The following is a 25,123-nucleotide window of genomic DNA, read 5'->3' as shown; positions in this document are numbered from 1 at the left end:
TACTGAAAATTAGTCACGGCGCACGGACAAACCAATATGTTCACTTCCGGGTTATCTCCCGGTCCTTTTAACTGCAGGTCAGAAATGTCACCAGAAGAGGGCGCCTGTTCACGCCACACTGTTGCGTAGCAACGATAGCTAAACTCAAGTTACTCCAGCTCTCTGGCTACATGTCTAAATTTTTACCTGAGTGTTGAGTCCCCGGAGTTTATAATAACACTAACCTTAAATTGAAATCGAGTGTACACCCCTACAAGACAGAATGAGCGCCGGGCGGCCATCAGAAGGGGCAGGCTGCGTCACTTGGTGGGGCTTCAGTCCTGCACGAGACCTCAACGATACTGGTGAGCACGATGGTTTTAAATGTTTTACTGTTTTTTTTTTGTGAATTTACACTACGATACTGTCATAGATAAATAACATTTCGATAAGTAAATCACCATTTTATAACAATTCAACAAAGACAATTTATCGTTGAAAGACCTTTAGAAAACACAACATAGGGACATGCATAAATGCATTTGAACTGGTATAATAATCCAACCATCCATCCATCTTCTATGCCGCTTATCCTCATTAGGGTCGCGGGAGCCTATCCCAGCTGACTTCGGGCTAGAGGCGGGGTACACCCTGGGCTGGTCGCCAGTCAATTACAGGGCACATATAGACAAACAACCATTCACACTCACATTCATACCTATGGACAATTTAGAGTCTCCAATTAACCTAATATGCGTGTTTTGGCAATGTGGGAGGAAAACGGGGGTATAATAATATGACATAAAAATTGATGCAATTTAGTATATATATAAAATCACACACACTGACACACAATCTTTTAGAAAGTCTTCCCAGAACTCCATATCTGTACTTCCTGTGGGTGTCTCTCAATACTTTTGTCCTGATAGCATGCATTCTCTGAGCTGTCTTCAGGTCCAGTGAGACATAAAAGGGAAGTCAACCTTTTACTGATTGGAAGTGGAGATCCGAGACATATTCTGAAGACTATTGCTGGTCTGAGGGAAGAGGATGTCCTTAATGTGAGACTCTTAATGTCTCTAATGCCTTTTAAAGAGTGACACAATGAAGCAAATATCTATATGCTTCATTGTAGGTATGGCTGTTGGAAAGCAGCATGGAGGTGATGGCCAGACAGATGCTGCTGCTCTTCATTGCACTGACTCCGCAGGAAATGATGGGACTGAATGGTAGGCATGTTTTGCACATTTAGTTTCAGCTCTGTGGAAGTTTAATGTGAGTATCCATCTTTAGAGAAGACTGAGGTGTTCCTGGAGGTGTTCGGTAACAGCATGATCCGCAGTCAGACGGAGGACACCTTGAAACGTGCGGCCTCGCAGCTCTCGCTTCACATCAACAACACACTGGAGTCAGACATGCATCCTTGCCTGGATGCATCTCTTCTCAAGGTGCTCATGTCTGTGTCCTTTACAGTTTTACAAGTTACCAACACTTGTCCAAATACTGTATGTCCAGTTCAAGGAGCGAGATGAGCTGGTGAGAATTTTTAAATCATGGATGCAGCCTTCTGCGTTGCCTACGCCTATCTCCATATCCAAAGCCTGGGATTATAGAGTGAGGCAGCACCTTGGGACACGCTACGACTCCAAAAAGGGCTGCTTCGACTGGGATCTCACTATGAAGCTACATGAGAAAGGGGTACTGCATATTTTATTGTTATTCTTTATGCGATTTATACACTCCCAGAATTCAGTGAACGAAAGGTGTTTGTGTCCATTTAACCTCAAGGACGTGTGAGGTCAAAGGTAATTCTGGTTGGGAGTCTAGCCCAACCCCTAATTAATTCATTAACCCATTAAGAGGTGCCCCCTAAGATTTTTATTCTTATATTTTTGGAGCCAGGAAAAGCTTAGCTTGCTTGGAGTCCTGTTATTATCCCTATAGGAAGGGTCAAATCAACGCACAGGCAGAATCCTAGGGTGCCCAAAGAGGCATGAAAAATTGTATTCAAATGTGTACAGGTTATAATTTGGGATGTCCGATAATATCGGCCCAACAATATTACCAGGCCGATATTGGCATAAAAATATTATATTGGTTGATATCGGTATCGGGTTTTTCCCTATAATGAAAATAGATCATTTAAAAAAATTGCTGTATATAGGCCCATGGGCTCCCGTACTTGCTGTCATGGCGGTATCCAGCGGCGCCAATATGTGGAAAACTTGGTGACGTCCTGTGTTATTCCTCGCAGTCGGAACTGAGCTTCAATGTGTTGAAATCACAGGCGTCGGTGTGCCGGCGCAGGTCGTACCGACGTTAGCTAAATTGTTAGCTTGTAGCGGCACCGGCACGGTCTCCTTGTCACTGTTGTCAGTCGACATTTTTACCCACGTCGAGGGTAAGAAATGTGGAGATACGATTCACAACGAGACAGGAGCCGAGGTAGGTGGCACCAATCAGTTTATTCTCCTTTAGCAATAGCTAAGCAGCTACAGCCGTAGGCTACAACCATAGACATAGCTAGACGTTGCATTGAACGGGTTTGTCCGCTGCTGCGATACGTCAACGTCGCCGCCATATTGGATGTGTCAAGGCTGCGCTGTAAATGAATACAAGTAAATAAATAGAAGTAACCTCATGACCCGGAAACGGAAGTACGATAGATAGACAGACAAACTGACAGATTAAAACAATATTGTGGGTCACCACGATGTGTTAATTTCATGACATGAGATATGTGATGTTACACATATTGGTATCGGTGTGTATCGAAATCAAAAATTGAGAATTGGACAATATCAGTCGGTTATGGGCAAAAAAGCCAATATCAGACATCCCTCATTATAACAGAAAAAAAAAAATTCGTTCAATTTTGGGGGTCCCACAGACAACGTAGCCTGACCACCTTGTGGTCAAATAGTGCAACGGACTCTCCTGGGGGGACACAGTGAGGTGTCGGAGGGTGGGGGCATCACAGGCAGTGGGGACTATACTAATAACATTTCTTCAAGGTTGGCAGGTCTGTTAGTGTCTTTATTCATGCTTCAACAATGGCGGTGCAGCAACACATACAGTAGTTTGTACAGATAAATAAATTCATATTACAGGTTCTCAATAGTATTTCGAATCCGGGGGTGGGGCGCATGAAAACATTTCTGTCCCCGAGGGGTGCATGACAGAAATTAATAGAGAACCACTGGTTTATGGTATTCTTCGCCTTTTGTTTGCAAAACACACTAAAAAGCAATCCAGTATAGGTTGTACGTTGGTAAACCTCAATCTCTGGACTTTAAGAGCCGCGCTGAGCGTCGAGGTGAAGATCCGGTCTTTTAGCTCGACGCCAAGCACTCTCAACTCTCATTCCGAAGGACCTTGATTCGAGTGCATGGCTGTGCACGGGGCAGGCTCAACCAGGCGGTTTACACATGCAATATTCCAACCATTTCCTCATAAAATGTTTTTTTTTCCTCTTTTCAATCCTCTGAAAATAAATAAATGGCCCCGATGCAACACGTTGGACATTCCATTTGTGACATTATATCCTGATGACATGTCCATAGTGTAGCGTCATTAACAAGCAGCAGTATGTGCGGTGGAGGGAGTGTGGCCTGGCCTTCGAACTAAGGGAGGGTGTCTACCAAGCAACCAACCCGAGCCTGCTGTCTCCACGCATCTTCAACCAGAGAGGCAACCGAGTGGCTCTGATAGGCTACTGGGGCGACATTGTGTCCGGTCCGTACATCGCCTTCGGCACTGAAACTGAAGACGAGAGCTTGCTGAAGACGCAGAACGGGCAACACATGAAGGTAAAAAGGTGTATGGCAGAATTTCATGCCCATGTTATCTTATTGTTGTCATTTCTTTTGTATCCACAGACAGCCCAAGACATATCCTTTGCTAATGTGCAGGAATTGTTCCGGTCATTGTCCAGGAGACAGGATTGTTCTGCTATTCATCAGTCAAGCTCAGACAAGGAACAACCACCCACAAATAGTGACCATAAACCTGTCACCATCAATAGTATGACTTCAAGCATGAAGACAATGAGCACTTCATGCCCGTTTAATCTGTAAATGTGGTTTATCATATCTTTTTAGACCTGATGCATCTCAATCGTGTCTCTGTCAACTTCCTGCCTTTGGATTCCCTTCAGAAGTTGCCCGAAAAAGTGAAATACAGCCATTTCTTTGACGTAATCTACTTTTCCACAAGGTGACTACCACAACAAATACACACTTGCTTGCCGGACACTTCATTAGGTACACCTGCCACTGCTTTATCATGATTTACATGAGTGATTTACATGTTTATTATGTATTGAAGTTTTGAGCTGGATTAGCTTCATGAGAGGTGCAAAATATTCCATAGCCCTGAAAATGACATCAGTAATATTGTTACATGAATATGATCACATTGTCTCTATAAAGGAATTAATTTTGACACAGCTCTTGTATTGTGTACCTAATGAAATGGCCAGGGAGCGTATAATCTTCTTTAATTCTGCATCCCAACATTTGAGTCGCAGCCAAGTGGTACTGTATGCTGCTGAACATGCTGTTTCTGTGCCCTCTCCTGTTAAATGCTTCTGTTAAAAGCTGCGCGCACCATTTGGGCTCAAATATCCGGCAGATTGCAGCACCAGACGCTGTGCTCGTTGTAGAGTTGGCCAAGTAAGGTTTTTTAAAGGCTTGTCACTATGGTGACAACACAAAAAAGTATTATTTTTACATGTGCTGCTCCTCTGTACCTCAGGTACATTTTGGACCTGAACAAAGAGCAAGAAGCGGGCTTTGCAGAGAGAGTGGCTAGCATGTGTACGGAGGCTGGATTCCAACCGTGTTGTGAGGCAAAGAGTGATGACGTCCATGCTGTTTTCACACCACAGAAGGACATTGCATAGGAGATTGGAGATGTGTATTTAACTGCCAGTATACCTGTATCCTTACATGATGTCAAATACTACTTCACAGCACAAGTGAGGAATACAACGGTGCAATTGCATGCAACACTGCAAAGACCTTTGCCTTTATGAGGGTGTGGATTCACTTCCAGCGTCCTCCAACCTTCCCTTTACCGTGACCTTTTTTGCTTTGAGACAAGAGAGCATCTTTGAGTGTGCAGTATGTGTGTGGGTGTGTCACTTGAGTACCACATGCAGATGGACTCACAACTTTTGAGCGTGATGGATTCTGTTCAGGAGGACGTTGATCTGGAAAAGAACAGAAATTGACAATGGTCTACAGCCAATCAGGACGTAGAAAACAATGGGCGGTGCAGACAGACGAGAGAGGGAAGAGATAGATATTCAACTTCCCACAATGCAATTCTTCTTAAAAGGGCCAGCTCGGCCTGTAACAGCGTAATAAAAAACGCTGTAATAAGAAAAAAGTCAGCTAGGACCTATCCCCCGAGACCCTACTGTAGTGAGGACAAGCAGCATAGAAAATGAATGAATCTCTGATCTAATGATAGAAATAATGTCTCTTCTGTATTAAAAATATGCCTGTAAGAAAATACTAGCGTTCCTTTCAAGTCTTTCTGGACAAATAACTACAAAATGTGAAATAAAATTAGCAAATCCAGCTTTAACAACAGTAACTCAATCTTTTCAATGTAATTATGCAAATAAAGAAACAAATTCTGTATCTTTAGTTTTCTTTTCATCCTCGCTTTTCTCTTCATCATGTTTTTCTTTCTCATCCTCCTTGTTTGCCCATCTATCTTGCTGTACAGCTGATCTTTCCCAGCATGAAGGTCATTCCAAAAAGTGTCTTTGAAGTTGTATTGCACAAATATTCAATATTTTATTTAATGGCCCAATGAAAAACAGGACATTTTCATCACTTTCTAAAAAAATGTACAGAATGGCCAGGACAGGACATGAAAACATGACGTGTCCTGGGAAAATAGGATGTTTAGTCAACCAATGTGACAGTATTTCACAAAGGTGAGTACATCGGCCTAGACCATGACACTACCACCACCATTCTATCTATATTAAATTGATACTGCTATACAGCTGTACACCGATTACTCTAAAAGTACATGCATGTTTTATTTCTTTAGTATCCTGCTGTCCCTTGAGAAGATATTCTGTAATAAAAGAGTGTATAGCCTTTTGTGAGATACTACATACTACATGCATATCAAATGTGAGCGATTTGGTCAAATGTGGTCTGTGAAGGAATTACCTCATACTTCTGCCTCTTCATCTTCTCCGACAGTTCAAACTTCTCAGACTCCAGCTGGTAGATCCACTCCCACATCTCTCCGGCTCTCTTTCTAAACAGGAAATTAGCATTTTGCGTGAATATTTCCAAGGATTAGACCTAAACATAGTTCTGCACAATCTAACGAGAGCCAATACTAAAAACTATATGGCTCCTGCTTTTATAAAGATAATGTTTTATTTTGATTGATCAATGGATATTAATTTAACCATATCTTTATTATTATGTATCAGTTTTTTATACACTGAATGGACAGAATCTTTGGGACACCTGGTCTTGATATTACATGATAGGAATGGTGAATGGGAAGAACACAACGAAAGATGCCTTGGTGAAAACTAATAAAGTGGAGTGTCTTAGAACCTTTCTACATACTGTGCAGTGGATTTTTTTATAGTGTATTTGAGAGGGGCAAAAATAATAATATGAATCAAAAGTGAGCATTGTGATCTTTATAAAGGCAAATTGTCCAGTCTGTGTATATAAATCACGTCAACCTCAAAATGTCTCAATTAAAAGAGTTAAAGATGGATGATATTCAAAGTGACCTCAAGTCATCTTCCCTCAGGTTGTCGATGGCGAGCGGCATCTTCCTCTCAGCCAGCGTCTTCTTCTTAATCTCCCTAGCAGTTTGTTTCTTGCCCCTCCTCTGTTCTACCTGCGCCCATCATGCAAGTGTTTACATATTGTAGACATTTCGGACTTTTACTGCTAACTACAGGACTACTGACTTTTGCAAGTAATCCTCCAAAGTGAGCCCCCATGTTGGAGAGCACTTTCTTTTTCTTGGCCTCGTCATCCGCCCTCTTCTTAGCCTCCTCCTCCTCCTTCCTGTGCCTCTCCTCCTGCAGACATCGGTGTTACAATGTACTGTGGGCAATGTGTCACAGGTCATAACTGTTAATCACCGCGATCCTTGTCTGTCTGTCCCGCTCCTTTTCGGCCCTCACACGCTGCTGCTCGGCTCTTTCTGCCCGGCGACTCTCCTGAGACAAATTGAGGCAAATTAATGAGTGGTTTATCCTCCATCATCCACACATATTTCATCTTCTATTTAAGTAAAATGATTACAATCCTCGATTTGAGCCCTATCAGCTCCTCCTCTTCTTTTTTCCTCTGCTCAAAGTGGACATCAATCAGAGTTTGGAGCTCCAGAAGATCTTTCTCCATCCTCTTCCTGTGGATATCCTGTCAAAGAAAGCAACAGATCAGCTTTTTCTTTTATTATTAATTGTATTATGTGTATAATAAAGGGAAACATACATCAAAATCCACCCTCTCTCCTTCAGGGATTTTCGGGGCAGCGAGTTGTGTGACCACTGGCCTATAAAATAACATCACTCATCAGGAGGCCACTTCCAATAATTAAAATCACAATAATAATTGTATTGTCATTGTATAATAATAATTAGCTGGTTCTGGTTAAAAGGTTTTAACATTTTGTTCAGTCAATTTTATTGAAATTTATAAAAATGTCTAAATAATAGTATTAAGTATAAAAATTGTCTTTTTTTGCTGTTTGTAATATTTTGGTTTCCTAAGAAAAATGTATTAATTCTAATTTAATTTTGTATCATACTTAAACTTTGAGAAGCAAAAAAGGTACAATAATAATTTCATTTTCTATGCTGCTTTTCCTCACTAGGGTCACGGGGGTATGCTGGAGCCTATTCCAGCTGACTTTGGGCAAGAGGAGGGGTACACCCTGGACTGGTCGCCAGCCAATGGCAGGGCACATATAGACAAACAAGCATATATATATATATATATATATATAGCGACCCAGGTCGCTATATGGACCCAGGTCGGATTTGCCTAGCCCACTGTTTCTAATATTCTGGATCTTAATTTTTTTTAAAGTCCATATCAATGACATTGACTTTTTAGGACTATATAAGTCATATTTTACACCGGTATAATTATCTAAATTATGTAAAAACAAACAGCAATCATTTTCAGCTGATTTAGCTGTAATATTTATGTTTCTTAATTTAAAAAAAATGTCCATATCAATTTTTAAAAATGCTAAATAAGGAAACCAAGTATCAGAAACAGCTGTCTATATTATGCAAATATGACCACAATAATGAACATGAATTACTTTTTTATTAGTAAATTCAGAATTGTCAACTTTGTAAAGGCAGGTGTGCCTAAAGAAGAGTCTGGTGAGTTTGTGCTGTTAAAGCACAATAATCATTGGTGATGCACAGTAGGTGTACTCACTTGTGTTTGGGCCGTTCTCCTTCAACAACAGAAGATATGAATCAATATGAAATATAAAATCAATTCTACACATGTACTGCAGGTTTCCTGCTGTCTTTAAGATACTGTCCTTTGCAAGATTACCAAAAAAAGCTCTCACCTCCTTCTCCTTGTTCCTCATCTTCATCTAAGGAGTGAAAAAAGTAGCACGCTGATAAATAAATAAGGTATGAAGACCACAGATTGATTTAAAGTGATGTGCCTTACCCTCCTGGTGGACTCTAGAATGGGAAAGAATGGGACGAACATGTACCAAATGTGTGTTTAAAGTGGAACAGTGAATTGTTACAATAGATCATTTACTCACCCCTGGTCTTCTAAATCAGACATTGTGACACTAAAACACCAAATATGAGGCATGAAATAATGTTAGGATAAAAAAAAAAAAACAAGCAGCACTGTACTCAGTACAGAGCTTTTGTTCAAAGACAGTAGATTAAAACAAAGGCCATTCGTTGTTAATGATCTCGGAATAGAAGAGGCCGCAGCTGAGTCATGTCACCCAGGATAAGAGCGAGGTATTACGTGGCCAATCATTCTTCTGTTTAATTTGATTTACTCCAAAGGACGTGGGATGGAGAGCTTAAAGCATTTGGCTGCCAGCTATTAACACCAGCCAGTTCTCTTATTGCCATCTAATCTACATGCATTGGGGCCCACCTGAGGGGCACCTCTCAGATACACAACACCCCATTGTTATGCACAACCTGAGGCACACCTGAGCAGTGTAATGAGGTCCAATCCCAAATTCTGCCTTTACAAATATGATAATGCTCAGTTTTCTGTCAAATAGTTCTGAATTTGTTTAAAGAACCATATTTGGTAACAAAGACTATTATTGAAAAGAAAAGAGAAAATGCTTCTTTTTTCTGTATTTGATATAAGCTTGTAACAAATATGATTTAATTTGAAAAACTTTATTTTTAAAGAAATATTCTTTAAAAATGGTGAAGCAGCCATTGTAGTGAGTCACTGCCAAAATCTATACTGGTATACTATTAGTATTATTATTAGTAGTAGAGTGATTTAAAATATATAAATTTTCTTGGAATACAATACAATGTTTGAACTTGAAAATTCACTTAAGCAGAACAACTATTGCAATATACTACAATCACTTCCTATAAAAGATTTATCAGTGTTCAGTACTGTATAATTTGAAATGGTGCGCTACATCATACAGAGACCTGCTTCTAATATTTTGGTGACTTAAATTCTATTAAAATGGTAACAACTTCAACAAACTGTGCAGAAAATTGGAGACACTGCTTACTGTATCTTGTTATTGTGCTCGTGCACCTATTGTGTCCACATGCAGTATGTTGTTGTATAGTGGCCAAAACGATTAATCACAGGGACGTTTCTCAACTTGAGTGCCTTAACATGATGGATGAAGGCAATCCTGCTGTCATAGTTAACGCCGACCAAACAAGAGGCACATTCAGAGCATGTCAATGTGAAAAAACGCAACAGCACAAGGACAATAGATAGGGATTTGTCGCCGGAATTCATTTACGATGCTCCTCTGTTAGATGTTTGTGATCTAGGTAATAAAAGCATCTCTTCATGATGGCGCATTCCTATTAATGCCTTTAACTTCAACTTAACAGCAGCATGAACACATGCTCGCTAGTGTGTGCGTTTGCTAAAGATGCATGGTAAACATGTCAAAGGAGGCAGAAGCTGGAGTAAATGTAACAGTATTATCACCCCCTGAGGCACAGTGTGAGCAAGGGGTCAAGCATTAACACATCTAGCAGATAAGCACTCTGACAGAGCCAAGTGCAATTTTAACCCTCCTTTTTGTTCTCTACCACAGAAATATGGCGCTAACCGTGGTAAACAGGCAAACAGTAAATGAAAAATATAACACCAGAAAATGGTCAATTGTCAAACATATCAGTGTATAAAGACAAGAGAATCTTTGTACATACCAGTTATTCAGAGGGATGATGAGGCGTAACGTGCAGACTGGCTGAGGCACAGCTCTTTTATAAAAGGCTCCAGCGGCGGGGTGACAAGAAGGGGACGTGGAATAAAAATGAGCATGTGGATTATTGGCGGCTTTTGGGAGCTGAAGCCCCGACCGAGTCTGGCAGAGTGGCTCGTGCACCAGTGAGAGCCTCGATGCTGAGCTCACAGCTGAAATAAGAAGACAGAAAAAGACAGGTGCTGACAGCTCACAACAAAAGAACATTTTTTTTCCCAAAACATAACAATCATCACTCGGGTCACAGGTCAGTTCATTGCAGAACTAAATGAAGGCTTGAAAAAAAAAAAAAGCACAGACAAGTCAGGTTTCTTACACAATGTCTTTATGTTAATTTGCAATAATGCATTAAACAGTCAGACAATAGCAATGTGAGACAAACTCAGTGGGTCTGTGGTGAAAACAAAAATAAATCAACCAAGTAGTTCCTGTTTCCATATTAACACACCTACTTTTCAAACAAACTGTTTAGTTTAACCCGTTTGACCTGCACATGTTTAAAAATATATGTTGCATTGTTTTGGTGCTTACTTTTATATATATACTGTACACAGTGGTGTGAAAAGGTTATAAAGACATTTCTAAAGCTTTGGGACTCCAGCAAACCACAGTGAGAGCCATTATGCGCAAATGGTGAATGAAAACATGGAACACTGGTGAACCTTCCCAGGAGTGGTCGGCCAACCAAAATTACCCCAAGGTCACAAAAGACCCCACAACAGCATCCAAACAACTGCAGGCCTCACTTGCCTCAGTTAAGGTCAGTGTTCATGACTCCACCATAAGAAAGACACTGGAAAAAAATGGCCTGCATGTCGGAGTTCCAAGACGAAAACCACTGCTGAACAAAAAGAACTTTAAGGCTCGTCCCAATTTTGCCAGAAATCTTCTTGATGATCCCCAAGACCTTTGGGAAAATACTCTGTGGTCTGACGAGACAAAAGTTGAACTTTTTGAAAGAGGGTGTGTCCCATTAACACGGGTGTAATAGTAACGCATTTCAGAAAAATAACATCATACCAACAGTAAAATACGGTGGTGGTAGTGTGATTGTCTGGGGTTGTTTTGCTGCTTCAAGACATGGAAGACTTGCTGTGATAAATGGAACCATGAATTCTGCTGTCTACCAAAAAATCCCAAAGGAGAATGTCCGCCCATCTGTTTGTGACCTCAAGCTGAAACTAATTTGGGTTTCTGCAGCAGGACAATGATCCAAAACACACCAGCAAGTCCACCTCTAAATGGATGAAGAAAAACAAAATGAAAACTTTGGAGTGGCCTAGTCAAAGTCCTGACCTGAATCATACTGAGATGCTGTGGCATTAACTTAAAAAGGCTTTTCATGCCCAAAAACCCTCCAATGTGGCTGAATTACAACAATTCTGCAAAGACGAGTGGGCCAAAATTCCTCCACAGCGCTGTAAGAGACTCATTGCAAGTTGTTGCTGCTGAGGGGGGCCCAACCCTTTATTAGGTTTAGGGGTCAATCACTTTTTCCACACAGGGCCAAGTAGGTTTGCATTTTTTTGTCCCTTAATAATAAATAGTTTATTTTTATAAAAAAGTTTATTTTTTTGTCCCTTAATAATAAAAAGTTTATAAGAAAAAGTTTATGTTCAGTCGTGTTGTCATGGACTAATATTTAAATTTGTTGGATGATCTAAAACATTTTAGTGTAAGAAACATGCAAAAAGAAAAAACAACATCTTTTTCACACCACTGTGTGTGTGTGTGTGTATATATATATATATATATATATATAAATAAAGCTAAAAACAATAGACATTCATACCTGGGTGAAAAGGACTGATTTAAAATGCCTGATGAACATACCTGACTGCATTTCAAAATAAAACAGCTAGATTTGCATGTAGTAAAAAGCAAAATCTCATGAGTTGAAGGAATGTTTTGTGTGCTTGTTGCCATCACAACACATTGGCACCATTTCCAGGCAAAGAGAAACAATAGTTCAAGCATTCACTGGTATCAAAACAAACATGCCCCAGTACTAAACAACCGCAGCAAGTATTAACTTAAAATAACAGGAAATTATTAATACCCCACTGAAATTAAATGGCACATTTATTCTGTGGACCACCCCCGCTACCCTTCATACCAGATAAATACGGATGTAATAAAAACATGAGCTCACTTGTGCCCCCACTGAGCTGTCTCTTTTTCAACAGGCTGGTTAGGTTAGTTATTTGTTTACTCCCCCCTCCTTTAACATGAGAACATGTCCAGGCTTCTTTCCATCAGTAACTCTAGTAAAGCACGTTCCCTTCAGCATCCCCTTTCTCTAAAGGTTTTTCTTGACCTCAGGCGGACTCTCCTCGGTTTTGCTGGGCTCTCTCTGGCCAGGGGGACTCATCAGCTCCAGCAGATCGTGCAAAGCTTTTGTGATGTGAGAACCAAACTTATGGGCATCCTTGAAGAAAAAAAACAAATAAAATGGATGTCTTTTACCATCTACATATACAGTCGACCCTTGTTTATCGCGGTTAATTGGTTCCAGACCCGACTGTGATAAGTGAATTTCTGTGAAGTAGGATTCATTATTTATAAATGGAATATTTTTGTAGTTACGGCATAGAAAACCTGTTTAATGTGGCTTTTAGCATTATTAGAGCGCTCTAGACATAAAATAACACTCCTATGGTCACTTTTATGCTTCTATTACCCAATATAGTTGACTTAATAATGATTTAAATATTCTGCTATTAAAAGAAACCAGTGTTAGGTAAATAGATTTTCAGACATCTGTAAATTTTCAGTTGATTTGGCGCTGTTAATATATACAAAGATATAGGTTCAAATCCGAGCCAGGCATCTCTGTGTGGAGTTTGAATGTTCTCCCTGTGCGTGCGTGGGTTTTCTCCGGGTACTCCGGTTTCCTCCCACATTCCAAAAACATGCAGGTTAGCTTAATTGGCGACTTTAAATTGTTCATAGGTATGAATGTGAGTGTGAATGGTTGTTTGTCTATGTGTGCCCTGTGATTGGCTGGCGACCAGTCCAGTGTGTACCCCACCTCTCGCCCGAAGTCAGCTGGGACCCTAATGAGGATAAGCAGCAAAGAAAATGGATAGATGGATGTAACCCTGCCCTGTCATTTATCTTTCTTCCAACCAAATACAGTAAAAATATTCATATTTCAGACAGTGTGACATGGTGATTAATAATTATTAATTCATTTGCAAATCGTGATTAATCTGATTACAAATTGTATTCATTTGACAGTCCTAACAAATCAGAAAAGGGACAAACACTTTTTCACATCACTGTATGCACGTTTTCACTAATCATGAGCCGTATTCAACCACAAAACAGTGATAATTTATTAATTCATTTTTGAAAACCCGCAACAGAGTGAGGGAGTGATGTTTGAATCGCAATGTAGCAAGGGACGACTGTAACAGTATCTCATGCCAGGTTGTGAACTCACAGTGTCAGGGCATGAGTGCTTGCAGGAGATGTGGAAGTTGATCAGGCTCTCTCCCAAAATGTAGTAGGACACCCCATAACCATCATCAGCCACCTGAAAGACAATAGACCACTCATGGCTATCTCAGCATTACTGAAATCTTATTGTTTCTGAAGGAAAGCATCACTGACCGGACCAAAGCCTCCTCCACAGGAAATGTACTCTGGATGGTTCACGAGGTCAAACAGCTCCACCTGCTGGACGGATGTCTGACTGGTGGACAGCCTCCATGGCTCTGACAGAACCTGAAACGGGAATGGTGAGTCAAATGTGGAGACTAACGGTGATCATTGAATAGGAGAGTCCCAAATAACCTCTTTTAGGAAAGGTGACTCCACTCCGAGGTACTGGGACACAACGTAGAGGCAAAAGAGGTGTCTGTCGATGCCAGCGCCAGTCATTGCCATGCGGTACAGATGCTGGTGCTTTTCTGAAGCAGTGCGGAACAGACGCCTGCATGCTTCCGCTGACTGGTGGAGGAAACATTGGTTATGCTAAATATAAGCGATGGGGCTCTTTAGCTTGTAGTGTAGGGGTAGTTTGAGCTCACTCCCAACAGTTGGAGACAAAAGAGGACTTTTCTCACCTCTCCGCCCACTAGCGCTCTGACAAAGGCACTGCTCTCATTGGTGCAGGAGCGAACGGTCTCGGTCCTGCCCTCCCTGAACAGACGGGTCATGGAGGCCTCATATGTCAGGCCAAATGTCTTCCGATTCTGCAGCAGCAAATGACACCTCATGTTTATGTGCAAGTGGAGATAATCAGGTACCAGATCACCCATTATACAGTAGATATGACAACAGCACGTGAATGCCCCTCACCCGAAAGTAGGCTAACTGAAGAGCCACCTGGATGAACGCATCTGGACTGACTCTGCACTTCTTGATCTTTCCCTTACCGAAGTCTCGGAAGGATAACACGTGGAAGTCTACGTTGTCAGCTAGGGCTTGGGCCACCGCCAGGGAACGAGAAATCTGGTCCTCGCACTGGCACGCACGCACGCGCGCACACACACACGCACACGCACACGCACACACAAAGGGTTCAAGTCCAAGCATAATTAAAGATAGATTTCAAGCCATGCAGAAGCTTCAGCGACTTGATCTACTAACCTCTGGAGGGATTTCCCAGTTGAGCTTCTGAGGTCGTGCAAGTGATGGATCCACATCTCCTTTGCAGTGACCCTCTCCATTGTAACCTAGCTGGAAACAGTCGGTGGCCAGGACATACTGTATGGACAGTAAACATGATGCATAAGGAAATTGTTGTCTGTATTTTTTAATTACATAATAATTTTGCGCTTGGATCGTCCTCCTCACCTCCCACAGGTGCGCTATCACTGGTGCGTCGGCCCACGAGTGCTCCGCATTGATGCCGTTCTTACCGTTCTTGAAGTAGACCACCGTGAAAGACTTATCAAACCATCTGCGTGACAAAAAAAAAATGAATGTGAAGTTCACAGTAACAACTGTCAAGGCAGGTTTGGACTACAACTACCTGTCATAACACTTCCCGTGCAACAAGCACTTAGCGTAGCGGTCTAGACTCGCCAGTGGGTCATCTCCCATCATGCCCTGCTCATCGTCATCTAGGGTCACGAAGAAGGCGGCTTTCTCGATACAGTCTAGTGAGCGCTTGTTGATCCCGCTGCTAAAGTACTTGCTCCTGGCTTGAGCCCAAGGAACTCTAGGCAAAAAACAAGCACAATGAGTTTGCTTTTATAAAAAACAATGACCACATGTCAGGCAGACCTTTCGCCAGCAGTAAGAGCGCCAAGTTTTTCTTCTCCCGTGCAGGGAGAGGAAGGGTCATCGAGAATCCTCTGAATCTGGAATTCAATCTCCCTGGGGGACAGGAGTCTGCCCGCCTGGTACACCCTGAGCCGAAAGTAGCGTCCTCTGTGGTACACAGCCACGTAGTCGCTGTCCTGCCAGTGCTGCACAGTGTCTTCAAGAGGCCAAATACAAACACCATATTGATCACATTTATTAAATGGAAAATTCAGTATGTACTGTACATTAGCTTGTAGGAGTATCTGAAGAGTCGCTTCAGATTTATTCAGCATTTTAGCGTCTCTTTTTTTTGTATCTGGATTGTCATCTATTTAGGGCCGCATTACACATTGCTGGCTTGATTCAGCACACAACAGCTGCAGTTTGCCAGAGCCACAAGCCAGATTTGAAATCATTGGGAACTTCCCTTGCTTGCATCCACTTAACAAAAAACTGAAACATGATGGACAGTGGAACATCCCAGTAGAACCACTAACGGCAAACAGTATCTCACAAAATGGAGTACTCCCCTCATCGGTCAGCATGCTTTTTTATTACAGTAGCTCTTTTCAAGGGCCAATACTACAGAAATGAAACTCTGATATACTGCAATAATGATAATAATAATAATTATACATTTAATTTATCAGTACTTAAAAATTTGTATGCATCCAATATTTTGGATGTCAGTTGGTAATGACTTCCAGAGAGAAGTCAGTGTACAGACTGTGTTGCAGTAAAGATTTACTATCCACTGAAAATGAGTCAACACAGTCATTTTGTGTCTAAATATCTGGCAACACAAGTGATTACCAAGATAATTATCTCTTGTCTACAGTCAACATGGTGGTGGTAGCATCATGGTCTGGTGCTGCACGAGTGCTGCCAGTACTGTGGAGGAGCGATGGCAAAGTGAAGTTTCATGAAGCATTCAAGCTTTCCAATTGGTTTGCTACTGGTTCAAAGCTTTATTTGCTCTATGGCACCATCAACTGGTCAAGACCAAACAGTCAACAGTTTTGACAACTGTAATCATGGAAATTTGATTAAGAAAATAATATGAATGTGCTTGTATTACTAGGAACACAATGTAACAAGTACAATAATAAATTTTTATTTAGATAATTTATTTCCATGCGGTTTCTTTTTTTTAAGTATTTCACCAGCTTGTGAAAATATCCTTTCACAGGGTACAGATGAAGCTGGGGCGCGTAGCAAACACGACACGTGTAATAAACAGAAACCCACAAAATGTGAGATGACGGGGAACATCCATTGCATTTTGCAGCTGCTTTTATTTCGCAATGCCCGCCAAATCTGCAAACCACTTCCTGAAATGGACACATGGTATAGCCGGCCAGTGATGTTTCACAAGTCATCATTCCCGGCTATTTCTCTAAATGAAGTAAACCTTGAGACGCACTTCACAGAAACGTCCCTTTCATTCATTCAGTCTCGGCACATCTTATAACATCACTACTGGGGAGCTGTTCTTCATTCAGGGGAATCCCATTATGTACTGTGACATTCTGAAGCAGAGCATGATCCGCTCTCGTGGTAAACTGGTTTTCCAAGATGATAGGGAGCCCAACACACCTCCAAACTAATAAGTGCCTTGCTGAGGAAGCTGAAGGTGGTGGAGTCACCAAATATGTCTCCTGTAGTGTCATATACAATTTTTTTTCCCATTTTCATTGTACTGTAAATCTATACTGCTATACAAGTTGTACACTGACTACTCTTTCAGTTCTATAGTATTGTCCCTTGGAAAGATATAATAAAATGTTTGCTGAAATGTGAGGGGTGTACTCACTTTTGCGAGACATATGTGAGAATACAATGGAGGAATGGAAACGTGGGTTTGAATGGAAGGATGCAATCTGTGCTACTCGATTAAAATTACAAATGAGTGGTAAACAAAAAAATACTTCTGTTATTTTGTGGTTGTCTCCTATAGTTGAGCGAGTGTAAAATAACGTCCACTTCATAAAAAAAAAATATAATACTACCTGTAAGTCTTCCAGGGATTCGACAAGTGTCAAACATCCTCTCAAACTGATAGGAACAGCAAGGAACTGCAGACCTCAACAACCACTGAGTAGGAAGAAGAAGAAGAAGAAGGGACCGCAGCAACGCCAGTCGGAAAAGGAGAGGAAACCGAAACGATGGAATAAGGAAATCAAGCAGAGATCAGAGAAGATAATGTGTGGGCAGATTAAAAAAAAACACCTTTTTTAAAGACCAGTCTCAGTCTACAAACCCACACAGACCTCAATAGGACAAAAGGTGATAGGTGAGGGATGAGGGTGGGCTGCACAGCAATTCACACGCAACACTGATGAAGACTAGATCTTTAAGATCCTGACATTGTGGATCATATATCTACACAAGAGGCCACTTTGAGGGGATGTTGACACAGTGTGTGTGTGTATGTGTGTTTGTGTACATGTCAGTCTCTTTACCCGTCTCCTCTCCAGGAGTGCGTGTGGTGTTGAACATCCTCTCACACTGAGCCGCACACAGAGGAATGACAGTGCCGGGTATACGACTCTGAGGGTCAAGGGAGGGGAACACAAAGGCAAAGGAAGAATGGAGGAAACAGAATGGGGGGGAGGGGGTGATGTGAGAACATGAGGGTCTTCACATACACATGAACATGTTAAAACAATGGAGATGTACAGTACATGCAAAAAACTAGCACCACCAAACTGATGGAAGCATACATGATCACACAATAACACAATTTACATTTCTAAGAGAATCACAGTTTGGGCTGGTGTGTTGCTTGTTGCCAGAGCAACCATAGCCAAACTCACAGGCTTAAGCTCTTCTCTGTTGAGTTTGCGGCGGTATAGGAAGAATGCGTGGATGGTGTTGCCGGCACGTGCTGCCTGGATGGGTGTCGGAGTCACATACAGGAAGTCCTTAGGGACAGAAGGCACAGGAAAAGGCTCAAGACTCCTGCTCTTAGCAGGGCTGGTTATAGAGGTCCTGTTTCATGCAAATGAGCCACCGCTCATCCGACAACACTGGAGCTCTGATAATGGTTCCATGTAGTTGCTTGCGAGAAGAGACAATGGAAAGACTCTTCTTCGAGACGTGCAGAAAAACTTGTTGTGAGGGCCGTCTTTTGTAAATTAGCTGTAGTGAACACAATAGGGCCAAAATCTAAACAGCTCACTTGGAGGCATATTTGGTTGTGTTATTTAACCCTCGATGGTTGGGCAGACACTCCAGAGACCCAAATATGTACAAATTGGCCATTTTCTATAAAATGTCCTCTGTAATATTCACAGAACCGCACCTTCAGAATATGATGCCCAATATTAAGTGAAAATCCATATAAAAAAGTCAATACCATGCCATAGTAGTTACTGTTGACCATTATAGGGCTCCTTCCTCGCAAGTAGACGTATTCCTCCCACCAGTCGCTAACCTTTTAAAAAAACATGCCAGTCAAAAAGCTAATAATGTAGCCTTTGCACACTTATTCAGAACCTCTCAACAGGCATACACTGTTAATGACATTTTCAATTGGATGTGGACATGATTTTTTTTTCCCCTGGAGGAAGTAGGTGAAATGAGGCCACTTACATAGTTGGCAGCCCACAGAGATTTCAGTTTGAGGTACCACTGTAGGCGATTTCCCAAGCGGCTCTCAAACTCGCCAGCCAGATTAGTCATTCGTTCATATTCAGTGTCATCCATGAGCGGACGCACTGACTCCAAATACTGAACAGGAAAGACACACAGTTACCCACTGAGGAGATTAAACAAAGTAAAAAGAGGGGTCTTAAATGGAGCATTCCGTTAGTTTCACAAAGAAAATACAAAATGTGGTGCAAGTGAGATGATGACTTAGGCAGAGTAATCTATGGCCAGTTGCCATTTCCTGTGCTTCACATGACAACCTACCCTTTTCAGTGTGTCCTTGATGGCCGGCAAAGGCAAGTTTGGCAGTGAGCCCTGGTAGCTGTAGAGCAGAGGCTTTCGGCCAGAGAAGATACGCACCAGTGCCTGGCATATGGACACAAGCATGGCGTTAATAAAAACTCCTAAAATAATTCAAAACAACAACTCACATCGAGAGGCAAAAAAATATGAACTGACCACCCAGACTTTGGTGGTGTTGGACATCTTGCCGTGCTGCTCGAAAATCCAGCGATGGTAGGAGAGGAGCTGCTTGAGGCACAGGCGCATGGTGAAGATGAGCAGGAGCCACAGTAAGGTGCTGAAGAGCACTGCCGACACCACCGCCTGACACTGGGTGCTCATAGACTGGCTGGAGGGTTTGAGGCAATTCGTGAGTGTCACTGATGAAGTAGGCATGACGTCCTTTCAGAATCAATTTAAATGTCCCAAGTCTCAGGAGGTGTGTCGGGCAAAATCTAGCCTTGATGCTGGAATGTAGACACTTTAAAGTGCTTTGAGTACTTTCTACGGGGACCACGCCATTTTGTGTGTCTGTAGCTTTAATGCTAATGAGCTTTGTTTGTCCACACATTGTGTGGAAGAAGCACTATTGTGCACTGTATCTACTTTTTACATATACACTGCAAGTCTGCACTTGCCCATCGTATGTAACATTAAGGTTAAACGTTAGCAATGCGAGCACAGCTAAGACAGTGCTAACATTACACTCACATTTTAACAGCAACATCATGCTACATTAGCCTATTCGATGAAGAAAAACACAATGATCAAACTTATAGCTCCCACGTCTGTAGCTGACGTGCTAGCAGGCTTTATTTTAAGATGTGCAGTGAAGCCTGCTCTCTTTTTGGTGGGCTTATACTCAAGGTGGGCTCATACAGTAAGGGGCTGATTAGAGCAGTATCATGCCCATGAGAAAGGAGTCATGAAATCCTGCAACTTCAAATGCTACCATTTGAGCGCCTCTTTTCTCAAAAGTGGAGTAAACAAGTGAGAGAGATGATTTGGTGCTCATAAACAGGCTATGGGGACACATATTACAGTCAAAGCATCATAAAAACATAAATTCTGCATGATTGGGGACCTTACTTTGATTTCATTTTTTCAGTTGTCCCACACACAGTTTTTCAAGCATGCATTAATTGATTAAATGGTCAATGTTTTGTGGTTGGCTACGGCCTATTAGTAAAAAAATATGCATATTCAAGCAAATAGTACATATTTTTAGCCCAAATTAAGTATTTTCAATCATAAAAATGGCTAAATGCACTAAAATACAAACACAGTTTAAGTCATTAGGACCACCAATGGAATCCTGTCTTATTTCCAAACAGCAACCACAAAAGTACACATGGCAGGTCATTTAAGATCTAAACGGGTACCTGACAGGCAGGTGCTCTTGTATCTTGGCTATAAGTCCCATGGAGGGGTCGGAGCGGGTGTACATGGTAGCCAGGATTGCTATGACGACAAAGAGCCAGGAGGACGGGCTGGCAGGATACACTCCTGTTATCACACTGTTCTGTAGATGGGATAGCAAGGATTGATTGTTAAACCTTCCTTACATAATGAATAACAGTGAAATGTTTGTGAGGTGAAAGTGAGAATCCAATGTTTTTTATTGATTGACAGTGCCCAAATGTGGCATGTTTCTGGAAAACATCAAGCAACTCACTGTACATGCTGCTGCAAGCTCCACTTTATTCCAAAGGCTATACTCTTGTAATTACTAAGGTAGGTACCGAAGACAAATTACAGACGCACCTTAAGTCTAATGATGCGCTTCTTCCAAGAGCGAAGGCCAGAGCGGTAGATCTCGGTGAGGGCCTGATGGGACAGCTGCAGATCAATGCCCTCCGGGGTGACTGTGAACTGGAAGGCCACAGCCTGGTGGGCTTCTGCCATGATGACTGTGCATGGTGACAGGCAGACAGAAGATGGATGATGAAAGCACTTTGAGGGTTAGGGGACTGGACCTCAGCTGCAGAACACAACGCGGGCCACGTGAGCGTCTCAGAACAGCTGCTTTTCATTCCACGAATGACCAACTTCATCATGTGACACCGGGGACTGCATGCAAACTGTCAGCAAGAACAATAAACAAAGACTAACATGTCCAGCGGCTGAAGCTGGTCGTCAGTCTCTAAAATGCGCATACCTGGATGGCCCATCCATCGTACGTGCTGGCGCTTTTAGGAGGCATGTTATTAGTGAGCACTTTTTATATGCAAAGTCAGCTTGAATGGATTTGATGTGAAAATGCTGCACAGCTGTTGAGGTCAATTATCGTTTCTCTTCCGAAAGGGGATTGATTTTCATCCAAAAATAGGCTACGGCATTGGTTAAAGCCCTGAAGTCTCTTCCCCGGCAAAAGGAAATTTTGAATTAACGTATTGCATCGTTACAATAGTGCCATATGATTGTTACTGCGGTTTGCAGTGGTTAGGCATCAGACAGGCATTTGACTACATTTTCTTAACAATTGATCTTACTATTTACCGTAACTCTGTTTTCATTACATAACTCAACTTTCCATAAATGATGGAAGACCAGGGGTGTGCGGGCCAGGGGCCATTTGCGGCCCGCAGCTTGTTTTTTTTATTGGCCCATGGCACATTCCAAAATACAGTTATACAAGAAAAGTTATACAACAGCAAAAAATTGAAAAAAAAGAGAAAAGCCATAATGTAACAAGAAAAAGGTTTAGGTACTAATAACACTAATAATCATACACATAGCTGACAAGCAGGCAGATTATTCTTTAAATACTGTATATATGGGTACTTTGTTTTTCATCATGAATACAGTGTTCCCTCATTTATTGCGGGAGATACGTTCCCAAAATATCCCACAATAAGTGAAATCCTCAAAGTAGCAGTCCTACTCCTTCGACCCAAAGATTCATTTACAGTATTCTGTAATGCCACATAATTTCTACATTCCTTCAGTAGGTCCAGAAGTCCAACCTTTTGTGCAATGGTTAGCGTCCTTCTCTGCCTTTTGGGCGCAGAACATTTCGTCGACATTGTGGGTTTTGTCAGCAAGAAACTTGCAAATATACAGAGACTGCAAGCTATCAGGAAGACATACTAGTAAACATGTAAAACAGATAACATCAAAAATTGTATAATCATTAGACAAATGATCAATGGCTTAGGGACAATTAGTTGCAAAGCCGTTTAGCTTGATGGCAGCCATGTTGCTCATTCAATCTTTCTCAAATTGTACACACAAGCGCTTGTCAGTTTCCATAACTAATTGTGTGGCATTCCAGCCAAACACCCTAAAGTTACAGTGGATGTTTTGTAGAGCTGTGTGAGAAATTTCAAGGCAATCCGACTCACGGGGTTCAAAATTTGGGGTTTGTCGGAAGAATAATAGCACATGCAACACAGTAGGGGTGCATGTTTTGACAAATGTTCACCCTTTTGTGTGCAGCTGTTCAGGAGTAAATGAGTTACACCATGGTGGTCTTACTGTACATACTAATACTATTTGACTTTCAGCATTAAAGGGATAGTTTGGATTTTTTTACATTAAGTTGTATGACATCCCCATCAGCATTGTAGTGCATCAACAGTAACTTTTCCCCCACCTCGTCCAGTGAGGCGAGTTCTGGTTGGTTTCTGTTGTGGAGGAAAGTAGTTCTGGCTAGTTGCCGAGGTCTCTTAAGTTAAGCGTTTTGCTTCTCAAAACAATATGCATACAAAAGAGTAATACATTTGCATCACAAAACCGTCGCCCACAAAAAAGTCACACCACTCAATCACTCAGCGTTATTTTCTCTCTGTTCGTATAATTGCGCGCTGCCACTTGTTCATGTGTATGTGTTCCAGTGAATGTACAATTGACAAAGACCGCTGCGACGCGACGCATCGCAGTGGTCTTCATCCGAAAACATACACAAAATGGACAATCGGCAGTGCACAGTGATACGAACAGAGAGAAAATATCACGGAGCGATTGAGAGGTGTGACTGTTTTGTGGGCAGCGGTTCTGTGATGTATTACTCTTTTGAACGCATATTGTTTTGAGAAGCAAAACGCTTAACTTAAGAGACCCCAGCAACTAGCCAGAACTACTTTCTTCCGCAACAAAAACCGACCAGAACTCGGCTCACGGGACGGAGTGGGGGAAAAGTCACCCTTGATGCACCACACTGCTGATGGGAGTGTCATACAACTTCATGTCAAAAAATCCAAACTATCCCTTTAAGTACAGCATCTCCCTGACCTTGAGTGATACACGATGTGTCACAAAGCAGTTGACAAACTTGCTGACATGACAAAATTAATATTTTCTGTGATATGACATGTGATGTAATTCTGTAAAGGTATTTTTTCTTCCTCTTCCTCCAATTATGATCAAGCAAGGTTTGAAAAAAGGTATGATAACGCACTCGGTTAAAAGTGTCCGCTACTACTAGTACTTATTCAAGAATAACATGTAGGCTTTTTAACGTGTTGTAACATATTATTCTCCTGCTGTGGGTGCGTCATCGGGCAACGTTTAATTTGTAGACCACAACACTCCCTTGGTTGTGTAACCAAGTAAACCACTGGCATCCATGACATTTTCGCGAGAACTGTCCTTGTAAATATAGTACTTTATTACCTGTGACTATGCAGTGTCTTTTATATGTTGATCAGGACAGTAAGTTGATGAAATAGTAAGTCTTAATAATAAATAATCTATGTTAATAATGTTATCATGGGCTGTGGGGTTTTTTGTCCAGACGAATGTGGGCGTCCACATTCAGAGGTGTTAGCTAGCTTGCTAGCCTTGTGATTGAAAACAATAATACTCCTGAAAGTTTTAACTCCAACATTCAAGTCGTGTTTTAAGATGTGTTGACATTTGCATGCTATCGCTAGCAAACATGTTAGCAAGGTTGACAGTTTGCAAGCATTCAGCTAGTGCTAGTTCCGGTGTTACACTTCAGTTTATATTTCCACTTGATAGTATGGTTTGTTTTCCTCGCATTAATTTCGTTTTTAACGTGTGGATTGTGACAATAAGAGTGGTAAATGAGCGACCGGAACAAAGCAAACGACAGCATTCGTCACCGGTCAACGCCGACTCCATCTGAACTGTAAACTAGCCGCGTGCCCAACCCATTACAGTGTTTGCGCCATACGTCATGTCATCCTCACAACAGCATTGCATTCTTGTCCAAATCTTACCCGTTAGTCCTTCACAGAGGTGTAATGGCAAGCAAAGCAGAGAAGCTGGAGGGTACGTTGAAATTAAGACATCGACAAAGCCCCTCTGTGTGTGTGTCGCCGGAGTCAGTCGGCCCTCCTCGGCTCAGTAACTGTACAATAGATGCCTGCTGTACCGACACGGTGCTGCGTTCATGACTATCGGAAACGGCTGCGTTCAGAACTTTTGGAAAATGTTAGAAACACGTGACGGGGACTTCACTGATACCAATTAAGTGACATTAATATCTCAAATGATTATTCAAAGT

At 41.7% G+C, this 25,123-nt stretch overlaps 3 protein-coding genes across 12 annotated transcripts in view; 1 reads left to right on the top strand and 2 right to left on the bottom strand.

Moving 5' to 3' along the window:
- LOC129177888 (troponin T, slow skeletal muscle-like) overlaps positions 1 to 10,671 on the bottom strand; it is a 35,681-nt gene extending 25,010 nt beyond the window's left edge. For 2 of the 6 annotated variants that reach the window (XR_008569695.1, XR_008569694.1), the window contains exons 1-12: positions 10,409 to 10,671; positions 8,782 to 8,811; positions 8,682 to 8,695; positions 8,575 to 8,601; positions 8,436 to 8,454; positions 7,476 to 7,536; positions 7,284 to 7,400; positions 7,121 to 7,198; positions 6,944 to 7,057; positions 6,761 to 6,870; positions 6,174 to 6,264; positions 5,151 to 5,191 (exon numbers count right to left, since the gene is read on the bottom strand). Coding sequence is in view for 3 of the 6 variants with exons in the window: in XM_054769482.1 (XP_054625457.1) it covers positions 5,025 to 5,070; positions 5,151 to 5,191; positions 6,174 to 6,264; positions 6,761 to 6,870; positions 6,944 to 7,057; positions 7,121 to 7,198; positions 7,284 to 7,400; positions 7,476 to 7,536; positions 8,436 to 8,454; positions 8,575 to 8,601; positions 8,682 to 8,695; positions 8,782 to 8,811; positions 10,409 to 10,671 (1,011 nt within the window). In the remaining 3 variants the exon portion in view is untranslated. Of the gene's footprint in view, positions 1 to 3; positions 5,071 to 5,150; positions 5,192 to 6,173; positions 6,265 to 6,760; positions 6,871 to 6,943; positions 7,058 to 7,120; positions 7,199 to 7,283; positions 7,401 to 7,475; positions 7,537 to 8,435; positions 8,455 to 8,574; positions 8,602 to 8,681; positions 8,696 to 8,781; positions 8,820 to 10,408 lie in introns of those variants that run through there. The other 4 variants (XM_054769483.1, XM_054769482.1, XM_054769484.1 and 1 more) reach the window with 4 other exon arrangements.
- LOC129177892 (dynein axonemal assembly factor 3-like) lies at positions 74 to 7,539 on the top strand. 2 transcript variants are annotated; one of them, XM_054769497.1, is made up of 10 exons: positions 78 to 344; positions 934 to 1,040; positions 1,115 to 1,208; positions 1,273 to 1,427; positions 1,495 to 1,677; positions 3,543 to 3,788; positions 3,858 to 4,002; positions 4,080 to 4,194; positions 4,578 to 4,652; positions 4,735 to 7,539. In XM_054769497.1, the coding sequence occupies exons 1-10, from the start codon at positions 263 to 265 to the stop codon at positions 4,880 to 4,882; spliced, it is 1,350 nt and encodes a 449-aa protein (XP_054625472.1). In that variant the 5' UTR covers positions 78 to 262; the 3' UTR covers positions 4,883 to 7,539. The 2 variants fall into 2 exon arrangements, with proteins under 2 accessions (XP_054625471.1, XP_054625472.1); XM_054769496.1 differs by having other exon boundaries at positions 74 to 344; positions 3,543 to 4,002.
- A 96-nt stretch (positions 10,672 to 10,767) lies between the features above and the next one.
- On the bottom strand, positions 10,768 to 25,080 carry LOC129177889 (carnitine O-palmitoyltransferase 1, liver isoform-like). Of its 4 annotated transcripts, none has more exons than XM_054769486.1 (19): positions 24,837 to 25,077; positions 21,418 to 21,563; positions 21,036 to 21,175; positions 19,831 to 20,002; positions 19,636 to 19,737; positions 19,315 to 19,452; positions 19,079 to 19,156; positions 18,537 to 18,644; positions 17,730 to 17,814; positions 15,700 to 15,895; positions 15,446 to 15,634; positions 15,268 to 15,373; positions 15,061 to 15,177; positions 14,770 to 14,934; positions 14,535 to 14,663; positions 14,263 to 14,418; positions 14,080 to 14,193; positions 13,910 to 14,002; positions 10,768 to 12,892 (listed from the first exon to the last, which is right to left on the bottom strand). In XM_054769486.1, the coding sequence occupies exons 2-19, from the start codon at positions 21,556 to 21,558 to the stop codon at positions 12,764 to 12,766; spliced, it is 2,358 nt and encodes a 785-aa protein (XP_054625461.1). In that variant the 5' UTR covers positions 21,559 to 21,563; positions 24,837 to 25,077; the 3' UTR covers positions 10,768 to 12,763. The 4 variants fall into 4 exon arrangements, with proteins under 4 accessions (XP_054625461.1, XP_054625460.1, XP_054625464.1 ...); XM_054769485.1 differs by lacking the exon at positions 17,730 to 17,814 and adding an exon at positions 18,183 to 18,270 and having other exon boundaries at positions 24,837 to 25,076; XM_054769489.1 differs by lacking the exon at positions 19,079 to 19,156 and having other exon boundaries at positions 24,837 to 25,080.
- Between the last annotated feature and the right edge of the window lie 43 nt (positions 25,081 to 25,123).

Source organism: Dunckerocampus dactyliophorus, chromosome 2 (genome assembly GCF_027744805.1).
Source record: "Dunckerocampus dactyliophorus isolate RoL2022-P2 chromosome 2, RoL_Ddac_1.1, whole genome shotgun sequence".
Lineage (NCBI taxonomy): Eukaryota > Metazoa > Chordata > Actinopteri > Syngnathiformes > Syngnathidae > Dunckerocampus > Dunckerocampus dactyliophorus.
This window is presented reverse-complemented; position numbering and strand designations above follow the sequence as displayed.